The sequence below is a fragment of the Danio rerio genome, chromosome 12 (assembly GCF_052040795.2).
Source record: "Danio rerio strain M-AB ecotype USA chromosome 12, GRCz13ab, whole genome shotgun sequence".
NCBI lineage: Eukaryota > Metazoa > Chordata > Actinopteri > Cypriniformes > Danionidae > Danio > Danio rerio.
The window spans coordinates 51,177,101-51,196,268 of record NC_141032.1 but is presented as its reverse complement, the minus strand read 5'-3'; the positions used below and the strand labels follow the sequence as shown (position 1 = coordinate 51,196,268).

The 19,168-nt window shown below is 34.6% G+C and overlaps 1 protein-coding gene and 1 long non-coding RNA gene across 3 annotated transcripts in view; both read left to right on the top strand.

Moving 5' to 3' along the window:
- The first annotated feature begins 3,845 nt into the window (after positions 1–3,845).
- LOC141376897 (uncharacterized) lies at positions 3,846–7,826 on the top strand. The gene is made up of 3 exons (XR_015504742.1): positions 3,846–4,139; positions 5,752–5,822; positions 5,949–7,826. It is a non-coding gene; the product is annotated as an uncharacterized LOC141376897 (long non-coding RNA).
- Positions 7,827–13,512: 5,686 nt separating this feature from the next.
- The window catches only part of dnajb12b (DnaJ heat shock protein family (Hsp40) member B12b), a 29,851-nt gene continuing 24,195 nt past the window's right edge, over positions 13,513–19,168 (top strand). The window contains 3 exon segments of one of the 2 annotated variants that reach the window (NM_001442595.1): positions 13,513–13,759; positions 14,702–14,876; positions 16,413–16,558. In NM_001442595.1, the coding sequence (NP_001429524.1) occupies positions 13,627–13,759; positions 14,702–14,876; positions 16,413–16,558 (454 nt within the window). In that variant the 5' untranslated portion in view covers positions 13,513–13,626. 2 annotated transcript variants of the gene reach the window in all.

The window sequence follows — 19,168 nt, the reverse complement described above, 5'->3', positions numbered from 1 at the left end:
AAGCTGTATAGAAGTGTCTTGAAGAATATCTAGTCTAATATTATTTACTGTCATCATGACAAAGAGAAAATAAATCAGTTATTAGAGATGAGTTATGAAAATTACTATGTCTAGAAATGTGTTGAAAAATCTGCATTATATATATATATAAATATAAAAATATTATTGCAAAAAAAATTTAAAAACATGTTGGTATTATGGGCGATGCGGTGGCGCAGTGGGTAGTGCGATCGCCTCACAGCAAGAGGGTTGCTGGTTTGAGACTCGGCTGGGTCAGTTGGTGTTTCTGTGTGGAGTTTGCATGTTCTCATTGCGTTCGCTTGGGTTTCCTCCGGGTGCTCCGGTTTCCCCCACAGTCCAAAGACATGCGGTACAGGTGAATTGGGTAAGCTAAAATTGACCGTAGTGTGTGTGATTGAGTGTGTATGGGTGTTTCCCAGGGATGGGTTGAAGCTAGAAGGGCATCCTCTGCATAAAACATGTGTTGGCAGTTCATTCCCCTGTGGCGACCCCAGATTAATAAAGGGACTAAGCTGAAAAAAAAATGAATGAATGTTGGTATTATGTGTGAATTTTTCATTCATTCATTTTCTTTTTGACTTAGTCCCTTTATTAATCTGGGGTCTCCACAGCGGAATGAACCGCCAACTTATCCAGCACATTTTTTTGCAGCGGATGCCCTTCCAGCCACAACCCATTTCTGGGAAACACGCACACACACACTCATATACTACGGACAATTTAGCCTACCCAATTCACCTGTACTGCATGGGTTTGGACTGTGGGGGAAACCGGAGCACCCGGAGTAAACCCACGCGAATGCAGGGAGAACATGCAAACTCCACACAGAAACACCAACTGGGCTGAGCTAAGCCGAAGTTTGAACCAGCGACCCAGCGACCTTCTCTCTGTGAGGCAACAGCACTACCTACTGCATCACTGCGTCGCCTATGTGTGAATATTATGTGTAAATTTTATTATGTGAACAATGTGAATCCTGGCCATGAAACAAAGCATTGTAATGTATTTTAAATGAGGAGTAACAGTATATATAAAGTAAATATATATTATAAAATTTTATATTATTATTTATTATGATAAAAATGTGCACTGAAAATATTTACTTAATTTACTTAATTTTTTAAAGGTAAATACACTGTAAAAAGTGATGAGTTACTTAAAGCGAGTAAACCAATTGCCTTAAAAGCAACAAGTTGACTTTACAAAAATAAAGTTCACCCTTTACAACTTGGAACAGTTAAGTTGACTCAGTTTTTACAATTATGCTAAGTGTACTTACTTTTTAAAGTAAACTAATCCCTTTTTTACAGTGTTAGGGTATTTTAGCACGCCTGTTTCTAAATAATTACTGGAATTATCACAATATTACATATTTGGACCTTCATTAAGCCTATAAAATCAACAATTATAGCCTGTATTGGATTTTAGAAGAAGAGAGTCTGGAAGATTTCCCAGAGATGGGTTGCGGCTGGAAGGGCATCCACTGCGTAAAAACTTGCAGGATAAGTTGGCGGTTCATTCCACTGTGGCGACCCCGGATTAATAAAGAGACTAAGCCGACAAGAAAATGAATGAATGAGTCTGGAAGAGCAGATATTTTACTGAATGTCATTTTGATAAAAGCTGGGGAAAAACAAATATAATAAAGGTGTATTAAAAAAGTGATTAGTTTACTTTTATTTTAAAAAAGTGACAATGGTTTTACATATCGACTATACTGTAAAGTCAACTAGTTGCTTTTAAGGCAATTGGTTTAGTCTCATTAAGTAACTCATCACCTTTTAAAGTGTGTTTGTAGACTATTTATATGGGCTGAACTGAAACAAACTAATTAAATTTAGTATGTTCAACTTAATTTGTTTGTTTAAATTCACCTTCAATTGTTTGCAACAATTTGCAATGAGCCTTTCTGTCCGTGTGGCTTATTTATTCATAAAACAATATGTAAAATATATAAAAATTGAAAAAAAAATGTTAGTATTTATGCTTGATTATAATATAATTATATAATGATGTGAATCCGAGCATGTATGAAAGTACTGTCCTGCTCTACAGAGTTTAATTATCTGGAATTCCCAGCTGGAATCAGCCTCTGCTTTAGTCTCCGTTTCTTCACGAGCTTGTGGGAAATTCCTCAGCCGTCTGAAAGCAGGGTCATCTCAGCTATTATTATTAAATTGTGTGATTATTCCTGTACTTTAATATATATTCTCCTGTCTTTAATGAAGTCATGATTTATAATTTCCATCAGCCTATGAATGGACAGACGTTGGAAGCTGTTGTCAAACTTTGCACACGTGGGCAGATCCGCTTTATGGCTTCGTGATAAAACTGATATGAAGCAGATATTGGTAATTCCAGAAGATCTGATCCAGATAATAATACTGATATCAGCATGATGTGATGCTGAGGGAGCGCACGAAAACTTTTGCTCTAATTTCACAATAATTTACACCGGAACACAGCATCAAAACACACATTATATAGGTCCTGTTTGAACATTTATTTATTTGTGCATGTTTATTTACAGTAAAGCAATATTTTAATTAATCATTTGATTGTTAATGAAGAATATGTACGTTGAAAATATTGCTCTAGAAAACATTTTTACACAGAAACTGCTAAATTTGCTGCAATTTTTGCAATTTGTTTGTTGCAATGAAATACCAATAATGAGTTGAAGTGGCATTAATTTTATTGTAAAACTTACTACAATAATATTTTTACTGCTTAAAAAAAATCAATGCAAACAATAATTAAATCTGCCTGCATTATTTGCTGTATACATTTATAGAGCTGATTTTGAATGCAAGTTTTAAAAAACATCTGGATCAGTTTATTTGGACTTTTTATATAAATGAACATATTCAAATTTTATTTAATCACTGAGTTTTTACTGATTAAATATTTAGATTTTTATACAAAATGTTTTTTTTAAAAAATAATTTAAATTAATGCTTAAATAAATGTTGCCGGTGATTTATTTTCACTCATGGTTAAATTTAATTTAGCAGTAATACTTTCCTTGATCCAGTAATAATGATCATTAATAATAATAAAAATATTAATAATAAGAAGAAGAATTATCATTATTTTAAATGATATAAAATTCTGAAATTCCACTTTTATAAAATTATATTCAATTTATTTGGACTTTTAATATGAATTACCATATTTAAGTTCCATTTAGTGAGTTTGTACTGATTAAATATTTCGATTTGTAACTAAATATTGAAATAAATGCTGGTTTTATTTTGACTCTCATAACTTTTCTATTACATGTAGTCATTTAGTAGCAATAGAATTCCTTGATCCAATAATAATAATAATATTAATAATAATAATAATTATAATTATTATTATTATTATATTAATACATTTATATTAATCTCCAAAACACAATACACCTAATAAATTATACTCACATAGAATTTTTTTCATAAATAAACATTATTACATTTAAATAAATAAGATCACAACATAAGTACACATATTTTAAAAGTGTGGTTTATATTTATTTATTTCTAAGTTATAAATTTGTTTTCCAAAAAAAAAGAAAAAAAAAAAGAAATTGCCAAGTAACACTGTGAAGTTGAATATCTAGCCTATTTTATGAATATCTAGCTTATTTTATGAATATCTAGCTTATTTTATGAATATCCAGCCTATTTTATCGTCAAATAAACTACAATAATTTTTATTTTATTAGCTTAAAGTTTGAAATAAATAAAAAATATGTACACGTTTATATGTTTTTAATACTTGATGATACTTTTTTAATTATGGATTTTCATTTTATTGTAATAACAATTCAGTCATCGTTTAGTTCAGCATAATTTATTTACACAAAAGCAATAATCCTTTTTTTAAACACATTTTTGGGTTAATTGTGCTGGGTCAAATCTATGGGTTGTTTGAGGTAATTCAAACACGCAGTTGTGTTGCCCATGCTTGGTCAAAAGAGCAGGGTTTTCCCAGTGGGTTTTCCACTATTGAATATTAGGGTTGGGTTATTTTGACCCAACCGCTTTATTAATTTGTCCACTTCATGGAACTTTCTGGATTCACCATCATCATCATCTGACGGTCACGCAGATCACAACAAGCGGGATTATAAGGTAAGATGAATATATGAATAGCATACCCGTTTGTAGTCATGTTAAAAGTTTACCGATTTCATTATTAAACGCGGATTCTGATCTGTTAATGTGCGGGTTTAGTGTTTATATGTGACTGTATTAGCCGCGAGGTAAAATTATAACTAAATAGCCTATGTGTAAATTCTCCGTATATTGTAATGTTTGTCAATATTTGGTCGTGAGATATTAAAATGGACCTTTTAACGGCACAATTTTAAGTAAGCAAATGTTTAAAACGTCAAATCCACCGACAGATCCACCATTCAGCATTTTCGCGCTTTTTCCCTGAGGTAACGTTAACGTTAGCCGCGTTATTTAATTCCACAGATCTCACTAATTAGCCTGCCTACTAATTTCCTTTATTCGTTTTTCAGTAAATCTGTTTTAATATATGGAAAGTTAGATTTATTCTCTTGTGGTTTACAAGGTTAGCTCTATTTTGTAAATGTTGAAGTTCTGCTTTAGGCTTTACTAAGCTGAACATGAACATGCCGTCTGATTTATTTGTTAATATCAGTAAACACAAATGGATAAGTCGCAGTTCTGTCTCGAGTAACACTAGGCTACCCGAAATTAGAAATTACAATAGGTGACATTTATTTTTCAATAGGTGTAAATACCTTAATGTGATATGTAAAAGTCATGCTAAATACTGATTAAGTAAAAACGCGCTCCTCAGCTACTTGCATCTTCTCAATTCAATTCAAATGTGCGTTATTGGCATGACTACACATCAAACATCTGTTAGAAATTCGATTAATACAAACGCAAATAAGAAAAAGACTATAATATGATTATTAAAAAAGAAAATAAATAATAACTATAATAACAGCAAAATAATATAATACACAACAACTGCACACAAATACTGTATACAGACGTGGTATACAAAGTTGTTGGTCTTTTGTTCACGCCAGTGTCATTAGTTTGCATGTTTAATGCTTTTGTTCAACCACAATTCAAAAGCAATATTTGTTTTTCATTAGTTTACTTTCAGTAATTTTTAATTAATCAGTACTTTGATAAATTGTTCAAGCTATTTCAGGTCCGTTTTTGTAGTTTTTCTTTCTTCAATGCTATACCAACAATTTTGTCTACGCCTATATATATATATATATAAAGTCAGAATTATTAGCCCCCCTGAATTATTAGCCCTATTGTTTATTTGTTCCCCCAATTATTTTTTAACACATTTCTAATCAGTTTTTATAACTCATCTCTAATCACTGATTTATTTTCTCTTTGCCATGATGACAGTAAATAATATTAGACTAGATATTCTTCAAGACACTTCTATACAGCTTAAAGTGACATTTAAAGGCTTAACTAGGGTAATAACTAGGCAGGTTAGGGTAATTAGGCAAGTCATTGTATAATGATGGTTTGTTCTGTAGACTTGATAAAAAATATCGCTTAAAGGGGCAAATAATATTGACCTTAAAATGATGTTTAAAAATTAAAAACTGCTTTTATTCTAGCCGAAACAAAACAAATAAGACTTTCTCCAGAAGAAAAAATATTATCAGACACACTGTGAACATTTCCTTGCTCTGTGAAACATCATTTAGGAAATATTAAAACATATTTCTAGATATGTGAGATTGTTGCTGGTGCAGATGGACAGTCGGGGATAGCAGCTTCACCTGATGAATAGCTGTGAAGGTAAGTTATATTTAAAATTCAATTATCATTAGATTCAGTTTGTCTATTTGTTTGTGTTTAATGATTAATGTAACCATACACTGTGTCAAAACGTTCTTAATTTGTGTTTTTCTTTTTGAATTTCAGGATGTGGAAGAGAGTTTACCTTAATAAAAAGACAGCAGTTAATTGTAGGTCAGTTCTGTTTTTCCAAATTGTGTTTTAGGAATTGCCATTACCAATATAGTTGGCACATTATAAAATACAATGTTTTTGCAAACGTAGTCTACATTTCTCCATTGGACAGAAGTGGTGAAGTAAAAGGTCTTATTGAGAGCATGTGTGGTTATAAGCTCTTTAAAGCAATAAAGTAATTTTTACAGGAAAAGGTGTTTCAATTAGTTCTTTTTAATTATTAGATCAATTCTTCATTTTTTTTATTTGCTAAAAATGTCCTGGCTGCACATTTTGCTTTCACATTATACAAGAAATGATGGACAGTCTGTAAAAGTTCTGTTTGAGTTTTTGTACTCTAATAAGGGTGAAAACCTTCATACATTTCTGAGTGATTCTGGGGGTTTCAGCATGAAAAATGTAGAATTTTTAGATTGATTAGTTGATTAATTGTCTTGTTCAGAACATGTTTGTACAGTAATGGGTAATACTGTACATTTGTCCAGAAAACAAGATTCAAGTGCAAAATTTAACCAGAAATTGTAAAACATTTTGTTTTGAAAATCTATTTTATTGACCTTTAAGAAAATGTTTTTGAGAAACCTAAGCTGAAGAATTGTTACCAGAAATGAAAAAAGCATACAAAACCAGCACAATCTCACGGCAATTCGAAACTTTTTAATTTTGTGGCTAATTCATATGAATTCGTATACGATCTAATTCGTACAATTTAGTACGATTTGCTTATCCCCCAATGACGGTTGGGGTTAGGGGTGGGGTTTGGTGCGACGCCTCCTTTTTAAAATCGTACCATTTCGTACGACTGAACTCGTACGAATTAGCCACTAAACTGGCAAAACGTAAAATACTTACGTTTTCTCGTGAGATCAGGCTAGTAAAACCCAATAAGTGAAGGTAACTCAAACCATTTGAGGAAACCGATTGAAACAAACAATTTGAGTTCAAAAACTAATCTTAATGAGTACTGTGAACTTAATCAATTTAAGTAAACAAATCAATTTGAGCACAGTAAAACCCAATAAATGAAGAGAACTCAAACCAACGGAGTACTGTAAAACCCAATAAGTTAAGTCAACTCAAACTGTTAGAGGAAATCTATATGAGTACTGTGAACTTACTGCATTAAGTTGAAGTAATGAGGTATTTAATTAACTCATTATCTTCAGCACTGAGTTCAAAACTCATTTCACATGAGTAGAGTTAACTTTCAGTAAATTTGAGTTAACTACACTCATTTCATTTGATGAAGTTGACTGTTGGGTTTTACAGTGTAGTCAGTAGGATGCTCCATTCAGGATTTTTGCAGTCAATAACAAGTACCAAATACTTGTCATGGTGAATACCGAGTGCTGATTCTGATGCTTCAAGCTTTATAATGCATAACACATTTCCCTGATTCATAAGTAAATATACTTTAATGTATGCAAAATGTAAATATTGTATTTGTCTGGGGTGGGGAGGATGAAATGTGATGTGTTACACCCATCAAAATAGAAAAGAAATGTAAAAAACAATAAAATTGTGCATTTTGTGTTGTGTAGTTCTTTTAAAAATAATATAAATGTTGTGTATTTTTGAATGATTGTTGTTTACTGTTGCCAGTAACATTGGTAAATGTAAAAGGTAGGAAGGCAACAACAAATGTTTAAGTCGTATTTAATCCAGGACCTCAGGTAATCTGTCCCACTGGTTGTGTCAAATAAACTCTCAAATGATCTCTTAATATTTCACCTGACCCGTCTGCTGACGGGAATTGTATGCATTGTTGAACTTTACTCTAAAAATGCTGGGATCAACATTGGATCAAATAAATCAGCATTTCTCAATTAGCTCTGCTCATTTTGTTTCTCTTTCTGTTTGTTCAAATATGATCATAAGCGTCCTCCAAAGTGGACTCCACCAGGTACTCCCTGATTTCAGTTTAAAATTAATATATATTTCATTTAAATGGCATTGTAGCATGTGATATGTGCATTTATATTATATTTACAGAATTAAATATGTCATACTTCATGCTTCTCAAGTAAAACACAAAACAATGCAGGCAGTGGAATATCTGTAAACCAGTGAAATAAAGATAGAAACACTTCATGCATGGTGCTCTTCTTACAAACTGCTTCACTAAATTAGTTTTAAATAAGAAAGACATGAAAATATGAGGAGCGGTGCTGCGGGAGGATTAGCATTGAGAAGTTTGAAACTGTGGTGTACCTCAGGGCTCTGTTTTGGGCCCGTTGTTCTCATTAGGTCGGCTTCTGGGTCATATTTTTCAAAAGTAAGATTTCATTTCATTCATTCATTTCATTCTGTTACACTATAGGCATATGCAGGTTTACTTTCTATTAAACCAGAAATGTAAATAATGCATAAATATGAATTTTCTGACTGAGGTTAGAGCTTGGTTTTAGATTTTGGCTGGCTGCTAATTTTCTTACAATGAGTGATTCCGATCTGCCTTTATTACTTTATTGACAATCAGTTAGTTATATAATCTGCTGACTCTCATATAAATATAAAAATAACTTATGGTGTTTTTGATAGTAGACTAGATTTTGACAAGCAAATCATTATCTATTGTGAAGTTTACGGGGTCAATCTAGGGCCATATACAGTTGAAGTCTGAATTATTCGCCATCTTCAATTTTTTTTCTTCTATTTTAAATATTTTCCTAATGATGTTGAACAGATTCAGGAAATGTTCACAGTGTGTCTGATAATATTTTTTCTTCTGGAGAAAGTCTTATTTGCTTTATTTCAGCTAGAATAAAAGCAATTATGAATTTTTTAAAAACCATTTTAAGGTCAATATTATTAGCCTCTTTAGGCTATAATTTTTCTGATAGTCTACAAAACAAACCATCATTATACAGTGACTTGCCTATTTACCCTAGCCTGCCTAGTTACCCTAATTAAGCTAGTTAAGCCTTTAAATGTCACTTCAAGCGGTATAGAAGTGTCTTGAAGAATATCTCTAATATTATTTACTGTCATCATGGCAAAGAGAAAATAAATCAGGTATTAGAGATGAGTTATTAACACTATTATCATTAGAAATGTGCTGGAGAAATCTGCTCTCCGTTTAACAGAAATTGGGGGGAAAAATAAACAGGGGGGGCTAATAATTCTGACTTCAACTGTATACTTAAAATAAAATCTCTAAAATCACAAAGCAAAAATTTATTTTTGAGAAATAACTGCAAAGGGAAAGTTAAGTTTTCAATAATAAAAATGAAATTTGCAAACAAAAAAAGAACTGCAAATAAAACTCAAGCAGTGCAAATAAAAAAACTAAAATATTTGCAATGAAATAAAAAGTATGTACATATTTGCAAAACATTTTTTATCGTCCAGTCAATTGCAGTGCTCATTTTGATTTGCTTTTTAGTCAACTGTGAGTTTGCGATGCTGTTTGCACTTTGCACTTCACATTTCTGCTTGTTTCACTTTGTGGCCAAGTTATGCGAACTTGGACATTTACAGCAGGCCCGGACCTACTGTAAGACCACCTCAGTGATACTGTGTCTCCAGGTGATGGCGTTGCTTAAATGGAGGCAGGTCCGGGCCATTGACTGGACGGGTTTTGTAAAAGCAATGCTATAAAAATGGTTTGCAAATATTTATATACAGTTGAGGTCAGAATTATTAGCCCCCCTGTTTATTTTTCCCCCCGATTTCTGTTTAACGGAGAGCAGATTTCTTCAACACATTTCTAATGATAATAGTGTTAATAACTCATCTCTAATAACTGATTTATTTTCTCTTTGTCATGATGACAGTAAATAATATTAGACTAGATATTCTTCAAGACACTTCTATACAGCTTAAAGTGACATGTAAAGGCTTCACTAGGGTAATTAAGGTAAAGTTAGGGTAATTAGGCAAGTCATTGTATAACAGTGGTTTGTTCTGTAGACTATCGGAAAAAAATGAGCTTAAAGGGGCTAATAATTTTGACATTAAATTTGTGTTTAAAAAATTAAAAACTGCTTTAATTCTAGCAGAAATAAAACAAATAAGACTGTCACCAGAAGAAAAATATTAGAGGAAATACTGTGAAAAATTTGCTCTGTTAAACATCATTTATGGAAAAAATAATGATAATTATAAATATAAATAATTAATAAATAAATAATAAATATAATTATATATGTTTTTTTCTTCTTTTTTCTTTTTTTTATTGTGAAAATTGCAAAAAAAAAAATCATTTTTATTTTCTCAAAACTTAATTTTCCCTTTGCAGTATTTTATTTTTGTTCTAAAAATTAATTTTCATTTCTCAAAAATTTATTTCCGCATTTTTAAAGATTTGCATTTATTTATTTATTTATTTATTTATTTTTTGCTCAAGACTTTATTTTTTATTTGTAAAACTTATTTTGCAAGTATATATGACCCTAGATTGACTCCAGAAGTTTATATTTGTTTTGACATGGAGGCTATCGTTCAGTCTTTTATCACTTCTAGGCTCGACAATTGTAATTCCCTGAATCTTGATGGGTCTCAATCTGCATTATCTTGTCTACCAGTGCTGGCAGCTTGCTAGAAATGATTGAAACTTGAAATATTGACCAGGAGAAAAGTTATCTACACACTCTGACTGCAAGTGGAAAATCATATACATTTAAGGTGTTGCTGTTTGTTTAAAGAAGACAGCATGGTCAAGCTATATACATATAATTTGTTATACATGTCTCTTGTTTTCAGTAATTGCTGACATTACAGTTTTCCAGGAGTGTGATGTTCTTTGAGCCTAGATCTCATCCAGAATTACAAGGAGAAGGCCCTAGATCCTGACTTATATCATATATTGGAAGCTTCAAATCTTATCTTAAGATTTAGTGCTGCTCGAAGTACACGCATTAGGCACATGTGTAGGTTTATGCATAGATATCCTAACAAAATAGTGCTCATGTAAAAGTATAAAGTTCTCCTTTTTGAAACTGCTTTAGTCAAAAGTACACCATTTTTTATTATATTATGTTATATATATATCACATAACATTATTATATAATTTTATATTGCATGAAAATTGTATTATCAAAACTGATAATCATATTGTGAAAAGGTTTATATAAGCAGCAATGTTTTTAATCACATAACCTATACAAAAAAACCTAACAAACAAAAAAAAAAGAGTTTAAATGTGTGCAGACAAAGTGAAATGTATATTGCAATGCTTAAATTAATCAACAATGCATCCAATGCAGTGTTTCACATGTCTAAGACTGATAAAAAGTAAAAAAATCCAGTCCATAATTATTGAAAAATACTCATTTTGTGTGTGTTTTTCACCAAATCAGTGACATCATTGGTGAACTTGGCAATTAAAGAGTTAAAATCTTGTACTTTTCTAAACAGTTCAGTAGTTTTGATCAAGATTGAGGTTAATTAACAGATTTATGCAAAAAAAATAGAAAATAAATCTTGTTCTGATGCATTTTACAGCAGTTTAATTCAGCGGATGTTTTCATCCCGTATAACAAAAGAGGACTCAATCTGAACAGTGCACAAGGGTTAACATTCGGGAATATATTTACTTCCATGATTTACACCAGGGGTGCCCAAACTCAGTCCTGGAGGGCTGGTGTCCTGCTGACTTTAGCTCCAACTTGCTTCAACACACTTGCCTGGAAGTTTCTAGTATACCTAGCAAGCTTGATTAGCTGGTTCAGGTGTGTTTTATTAGGGTTGGAGCTAAACTCTCCTCCAGGACCGAGTGTGGACACCCCTGATTTACACCCATGAACTGTAAAAAGCTAGTTTACACCTGAGCTGAAGCGCCACCTGCTGTGCGCTACTGGAAACACAAGTCAACATTTGGAGATCAGGCGTTTGAATGTAATTTTACACGTGGCGTAAAATGATCACAACATTACATTTATCATATATGATATGTCTAATATTCTCCTGCACTTGTGTGGCGTATATATTTAGCTTGTTTTGTTAAGACACGTCATCATTCCTCGCCTGCTGAGACTGTTATCCGTAGAAATAGAAGAAGTGGAAGTAGAAGGAGCGGCTGTTCGTTTTAAACTAGAATGCTTTAGGTGGGAGGGGTTTCATGGCTCAGATGCGGTCTCTGATTGGACAATATTTAATTGTCATTAACATAATAAATAGAGATCAGAAAAATTTTAATAAAAAGGAGATTAATAAGTGGAAGCTTATTAAGACTAAACATTTAAATGGCGACTATAATTAAATTTAGAACTACATTTTTAATTTAAATTTAATTTTTAATGAAATTAATTAATAAATAGGGCGACAAAGGGGCTCAGTGTTGAGCAGTGTCACCCCACAGCAAGATGGTCACTGGTTCAAGTCCCAGCTGGGTCAGTTGGTGGTTCTGTGAGGAGTTTGAATGTTCTCCCTGTGTTGGCGTAGGTTTCCTTCGGGTGCTGCGGTTGAGTTGGTCTCCTTAATAAATGTGTAATTGCGCCCCTGAGTTATCACCTAGCAGCCTACACGTGCACAAAGTCAAGTTTGCTAGGAGTTCACCGTAATTCTATTAACCAAGACTGCGCAATTATTCAATTTTAGCCTCCATGATTATGAAAAACAATATTCAGGATAAAACAGTTAAATTGCATCACACACCACCCGAAATTTCTCTACATCCATACCTCCTCAAAGTCCGACTGCAGTAAAATCATGTACATTGACTTTTGCAGCATGGGGCATGATTGCTGTTTGTATTATTAAGCATATACACTCATTCTCACACACACTCATACACCACAGCCAATGTAGTTCCTCAGTTCCTCTATAGCGCATGTGTTTGGACTGTGATGGAAATCGGAGCACCTGGAGGAAACCCATTACTGAAATGTCCCTACCAATAATTTAATAAACTTCAAAATAAATGAATGCTCAGTTGAGTATAATTTTATTTTGAAGGTGATTAAATTATTGGTAGGGACATTTCAGTAATTGGTGGCGTCCCCTCCGTCCATGCCAATTCTACTCGCTTGTTTCTAAGTAGCAATAAAGTAATGCATTACTTAATAACATAAGTAATAATACTTGAGTTACTTTTTAAAAAATGCAACGTTTAGTTTAATTAATAAGCTTTTAAAAGTGAATTGCTGAATTAAAATCAAGGTAGTCACGTTCAATCAAAAAGTACAAAAAAATATCAAACACGTTGCTTTAAACTTTCATTAATATGTATATCCCTACGTACAGGCTCAGGACGTTCTCATAAGATAACAATATCCTACATTAGTATTTTTATGTATTTTTAAAGATAAATGAAAGTTATTCAGTGCGTTGTAGATCACCTCTATTAAAAAAAAAACTCTACAAGTTCTGAAAATCAAGCCTCATTGAGTTAAGTAAAGTAACGCAAATGTAACGTAACGTATTACTTACCATGAAAAGTATTTAAGTAACGTAGCTAGTTACTTTTTTGAGGACGTAAGTCAATATTGTAATGCTATTTTCAGAGGTACAACCCCTCGATACCAATGTTTATTTACGTTGTGGGCCATCAGGCGCCCCCTAGAGGCAGCACCGGGTTTTGCGTCACACAGAAGAGCGTTATCACATTAGCCGACCGCATTAGCAGCTCAATGGTGCGGCGTCCGTGTGTTTATTAAATCATCTGGCGTCTGCAAGAGTGCTTCAGGGATGGAGGTGAACAGGGATGAAGCTGAACGCTGTATTGATATCGCTGTCGAGGCTCTGGAGGACTCGCAGCACGAGAAAGCGCGCCGGTTCCTAGAGAAAGCGCAGCGGCTCTTCCCGACGCACAGAGCCCGGGGTGAGCGCACTGAAACCCGGCTAATAATCCAGGCCGCGCGTGCTCTCTGCACACTTCATTCATGAGTTCAGATAAAACCGTGTAATGTGTGTCAGTCTGAAGAGCGCTCTTAAGATTAATGTTAGAAATATGAAAGGTTGTTTGTTAGTGTTTGTTGTTATTATTGGTGTTTGTGGTGATGATGAAAATGATGATGTAACTCTTGCATGCAGGTCAGATTCAGATGTCATGTTAATCTGGCTGTGTTCCAAATCACAGTCAGCTGATTACACAGTATATGAGTGCACTTGCTGATCATACCTGCTTTGTGTTAACTAACAACGCACAATACTTGTGCACATTTATTTGACAGTAATTTAACATTTATTAATGCGTTGTTGACATACTAATTCATGCTTGCTAACTTCAGTTAATGCACTAAGTTAACAGGAACTAATAATACATGACTTTATAGTTAATGCATTTATTATACAGTAGTTCAGCATTTAATAATGCGTAATGCATGCTTTTAACTTCAGTTAATGGACTGTCTGTTAAGATGAACTAATAATGAATGGCTTTATTTGATTTGACCAATGACTGTAAGGATTAATGCAGTTGCAAATGAAATTTAAAATGCATCAGTATAACAAAAAGGAAGCATTGCTATGCAAATAAACCAAATTGCTTGTCACATAAAACAAAACAAAAAAACGGCATGCACACACTCACACACTATCATGTTAATCTGGCTGTGTTCCAAATCACAGTCATCTTATTAGCCAGTATATTAGTGCACGTGCTGCAACTGTGATTGTCAAAAATGGTTTGTTAATATTAACGTTTTTACTAATAATGAACAATACTTGTGCAGCATTTATTATACTGTGGTACAAAATACAAGTTCAAGCTGGCTAGCGTATCTCTTGCATGCATTATTAATTATTGATTATTAATTGACAGATCTGCTGGAGTCTCTGGAGAGGAACGGAAACCCCTCGTGGTCTCAGAGCAGCGCCGGCGGAGCCACCGAAGGTACAGAAACACACCAGCGCAGGTCCGGAGTCAGCAGTAACGGAGAGAAACCTGCAGAATCCAGCAAACCATACACACCCGAGCAAGCCGACGCCGTCAGAAGGTGCGTCAGGAGATTCAGATTCATGCACAAACTCTAATATCACTTAAAACAATAGTCAATAAAGCAGCGTTTCTACTCGCTTCTATTTCTTTTTAGATTTAAAATGGCTAATTTTAGCACATAAACGTAGTTGACTGTGCAAGTTTTTAATGTTAAGACTTACGTCTTATTGATTTTATTTAAGCTAGCAAGTTTATTTCTATTAGCAAAAAAATAGTGCTCTGGAAAGATTAATAGCTATTAATCATTTTCTAAATAATAGTTTGTTTTGACATGATGTATGTGTATCTACAGTTAGGTTTATAAATATTTGGACATTGACACAATTCTAACAGCTTTGGCTCTATACACCAACACAGCGGATTAACTGTAGTGCTTTAACTGCAAACTATCAGCTTTAATTTAAGGGTATTTATTACAACAATTTGCATATGTGCCTCCCAATTGTTAAGGGTCCAAAAGTAATTGTGCAAAATAATAATCATAAATCAAACTTTCACTTTTTAATACCATCCTTTGCAGTAGGGCTGCAACAGTGAATCGATTAAATTGATAAAAAAACTATTACTAAAAGCGTTAGCAATGAATTTCGCAATCCATTCGTTTTGTCGCGCGACACGGAAACGTTTGATTATTAAAAAAACACTTTAGTTCAGAGCGGAGCGGAGTGAACATGGTCTCTCTCCGTCTCTCGCGCATTGATACAGAGTTCAGCGCCTCAAAAACGGGGATGAGGAGAAATCTCTACAGAATCCTAACTTTGTTCTGTTTTGAAGTGAGGACCGTGAAGTCCCTGGTGCTGGTGTTTTACTCGTTATCCAGCGTGACAAGCATGACAAGGTAGTGTTTACCCTTAGAGCGGGAGCTTTGGTGGGTTGGCTGGCGCTGAGCCAGAGAAAGACGTGTCATATCATCACAATTATGCCGCGTTTTAACCACCCAATGCTTATTTTATGTTTTAGACATGTAAATACACACACTTACTAGAGTTTGTAAAACACACAGGGAAGTCCAACAGTCCATTCAAATATAATATGCTGATGTGTTTTATTTATATCAGATGCACATGGTGAAAGGAACTATAAAGTTGAATCTACTCTAAGTTCACCAGCCACTACTTGTGCATGTATTTGGGGAGTAACTGGTGAATTTACGTGCTGAATCCTGCGTCTTCTGCTTTTATTGAGGCAAACGTGCGGCCACAAGCAAACACAGCGACGCCCATCTCACGTTATAGATCACGATCACTTAGATGTTTATGTGAACTGAATATCAGGTAGCTGATTACCAAGTATTAAACAGTGAACATTTGATTTATGATTATTATTCTATCCAATTACTTTTGGACCCTTAACAAGTGGGAGGCACAAATGCAAACTGTTGTATTTCCTACATTGTTCACCTGATTTGGATGTAAATACCCTCAAATTAAAGCTGACAGTCTGCAGTGAAAGCACATCTTGCTCATTTAGAGTCAAACCTTATTTTTATTTTGTATGCAAAAAATTAAATCATCACAAATGATTTATTTTGCAGAATAAAGCAGTGTAAGAACTACTATGAGATCCTTGGGGTACAGAAAGACGCATCAGAAGACGACTTGAAGAAAGCCTACAGAAAACTGGCACTAAAGTTTCACCCTGATAAGAATCACGCGCCGGGGGCCACAGAAGCATTTAAAGGTACTGCAAGCCACTTCTTCACATGAGTTTCTCTTCCTGTTAAGTCTAAAAAGAAATAGATATTTATTTTATACTACAGTGCTGATGAGTGCTGGATTCTGATTGGCTGATGAGGATTCTAAGATATTCAGATAAAGCACAGCTAAAGTAGTTCTGGCAGGTTTCAGGAATCATTTTCTGGAGGCTCACTTTAAACAATTCATTTAAATCAGTGAATTTTAGGTGCGTTCTACTTGAACCATGGCTTCAGCCAGTGATCAACAAGATTAGCTGAGCGCAGGCAGGGGTGGAGTTGAAAACAGAGCTGTCATGCCGGACACTTCAGGCCTCAAAGTTGCGGCAGTCATGATGACCAATCACATGGCTAGGGTTGTAACGGTATGAATTTTTCACGGTATGATAATCGTCTAAAACAATACCACGGTTTGACGGTTTCGCGGTATACGGTATGTTACAAATGTTACAAAATAATAGAACAGTGAAGCAAATTTGACTTTTTCCAAATAATATATTTTTAGTTACTATAAACAACACCACTTACAATGAACAAATAAAAAATAAGAAAATAATAAATAATGTGTCAAAGTCCAAATAAACATGGTGCAAATCCTCAGTAAAAAATAGATATAAATATTTACTATACTATAAATAGTTACATAACGAAACAAGATTCAATATGGAACATCCTTAGGTTCTATGTGCCAGCATGGATATGGTTGTCTGGATTTGGATGTGGTTGTCTGCAATGCAGACAAACAGCTGCACCTTCATTTGCGTCTTTTGAAAACAGCAAGAGCAGCACTTCGTCTTTGCTGTGTCACTGTTTTGTCATGTTTCTGTGCTGCTGTGCATACAAAAGTACTTAGTATGAGAATTATTTCATGCAAAACTTTTTTTTTGCGTTGTATTTAGCCGCGCATAAATGTATGCCTTTCTCTCATTCCGTGTTGTTCAAAAAGCTCATGTTGGTCCACAAACAAAAGCGAAACCTATGCTTATTGGTTTTGATATAGCGAGTTTGAACCAATCTGGGCATGGAGGAGGGACAATGCATCAATGTATCATGTCTGGTTTGTCCGGAGACACAGTGACGAGCGTTTCTTTGTCAAATCAGCGTTGTCAAATTTTGATGACGTAACCGCACTGATTCCGGAGCCTCTGAAAGTCCACAATAAAGCAGAATACACTGTCTATAAACTATAGTTCATTTTTAAAAAGGGAATTATGCATTAAATGTCTAACAAACGTGTGAGAGAAATAAAGGGAAACAAACGAACAGGCCGATTAAATACAAGGCAGTAAGCACAGACAGCCGTCATCTCTTACCTTATGCTGTGCGCTTCAGAGCTATCCTCCTCTGTTTTTGAGCTGATGTGCATAAGTAATCCTTTTATATGTCTGACGTGCTCCAAACACAGTGAATTATGTTTGATCAAACAAAAGAATAGTGAAATATGTAAACAATGATTGCTCCCTGTGGCTTGCACAGCACCTCTCATCAGCTGGAATACAATAACTTTTGAAAACATCGCGATGGACAATGGCATCGTCGTCATAGGCGGCAGTGAATTCATTCATTCATTTTCTTGTCGGCTTAGTCCCTTTATTAATCCAGGGTCGCCACAGCGGAATAAACCGCCAACTTATCCAGCACATTTTTATGCAGTGGATACCCTTTCAGCCGCAACCCATCTCTGGGAAACATCCACACACACATTCACACACTACGGACAATTTAGCCTACCCGATTCACCTGTACCGCATGTGTTTGGACTTGAAACCGGAGCACCCAGAGGAAACCCACATGAACGCATGGAGAACATGCAAACTCCACACAGAAACACCAACTGAGCCGAGGATCGACCCAGCAACCTTTTTGTTGTGAGGCGACAGCACTACCTACTGCGCCGCCATGGTGGTGAATTGTGATCCGCATGCTCTTTGTTTTACCCATAAACAAATCATACAGTAAATGAATGAAGATAAGTTACACACATAATTACCAGCTGTCAATCACTTTTTCCGCGGGACTCATGAATAGGTGCGAATAGGCAGAGTGATCTGTGTCGTTATAATGGCGACGACAAACTTTGTAGGTAGAAAAGGTGCACAACCAACAGGAACCAACCAACAGTATCTGAGGTGTTCACTAAAGTTACTAAGTACAAGTGTGAAAGTGAAAGATTTAAGCAGTGTACTGACCCGCTGGCTGCCTGGACCCGCTCTCTCTCGAGCACATGTCAGTGTGTTTGCGCCTGTGTGTGGTCACTTGATGTGCGTTTTTAGCGGTAGTGTGGAAAGAGGGCTGCTCAGAAATACTAAACACCAGTGTGGTTGTGGATCGTTTTCGTTCTTAAATGCATTTTAAAAACTAAGACCTATGAGTGTAAACAGGGCCTGAATGTGTATTTTTCGCGAGTGGATTTGCAACGGGGGCGGGGCGCAGGATCACGATGCCGGCTCTGCATTGTGGTGTCTATCGGCCAACGGCGATGGCATCGTCTATCGGCCCAACCCTAAAAGGTACACTTCCAAATCTGAGTTAATATATAAAATAAAGGTGTAAATAAATAAAATAAATTAATAAAAAAGGTGTTCATTATAACAGAC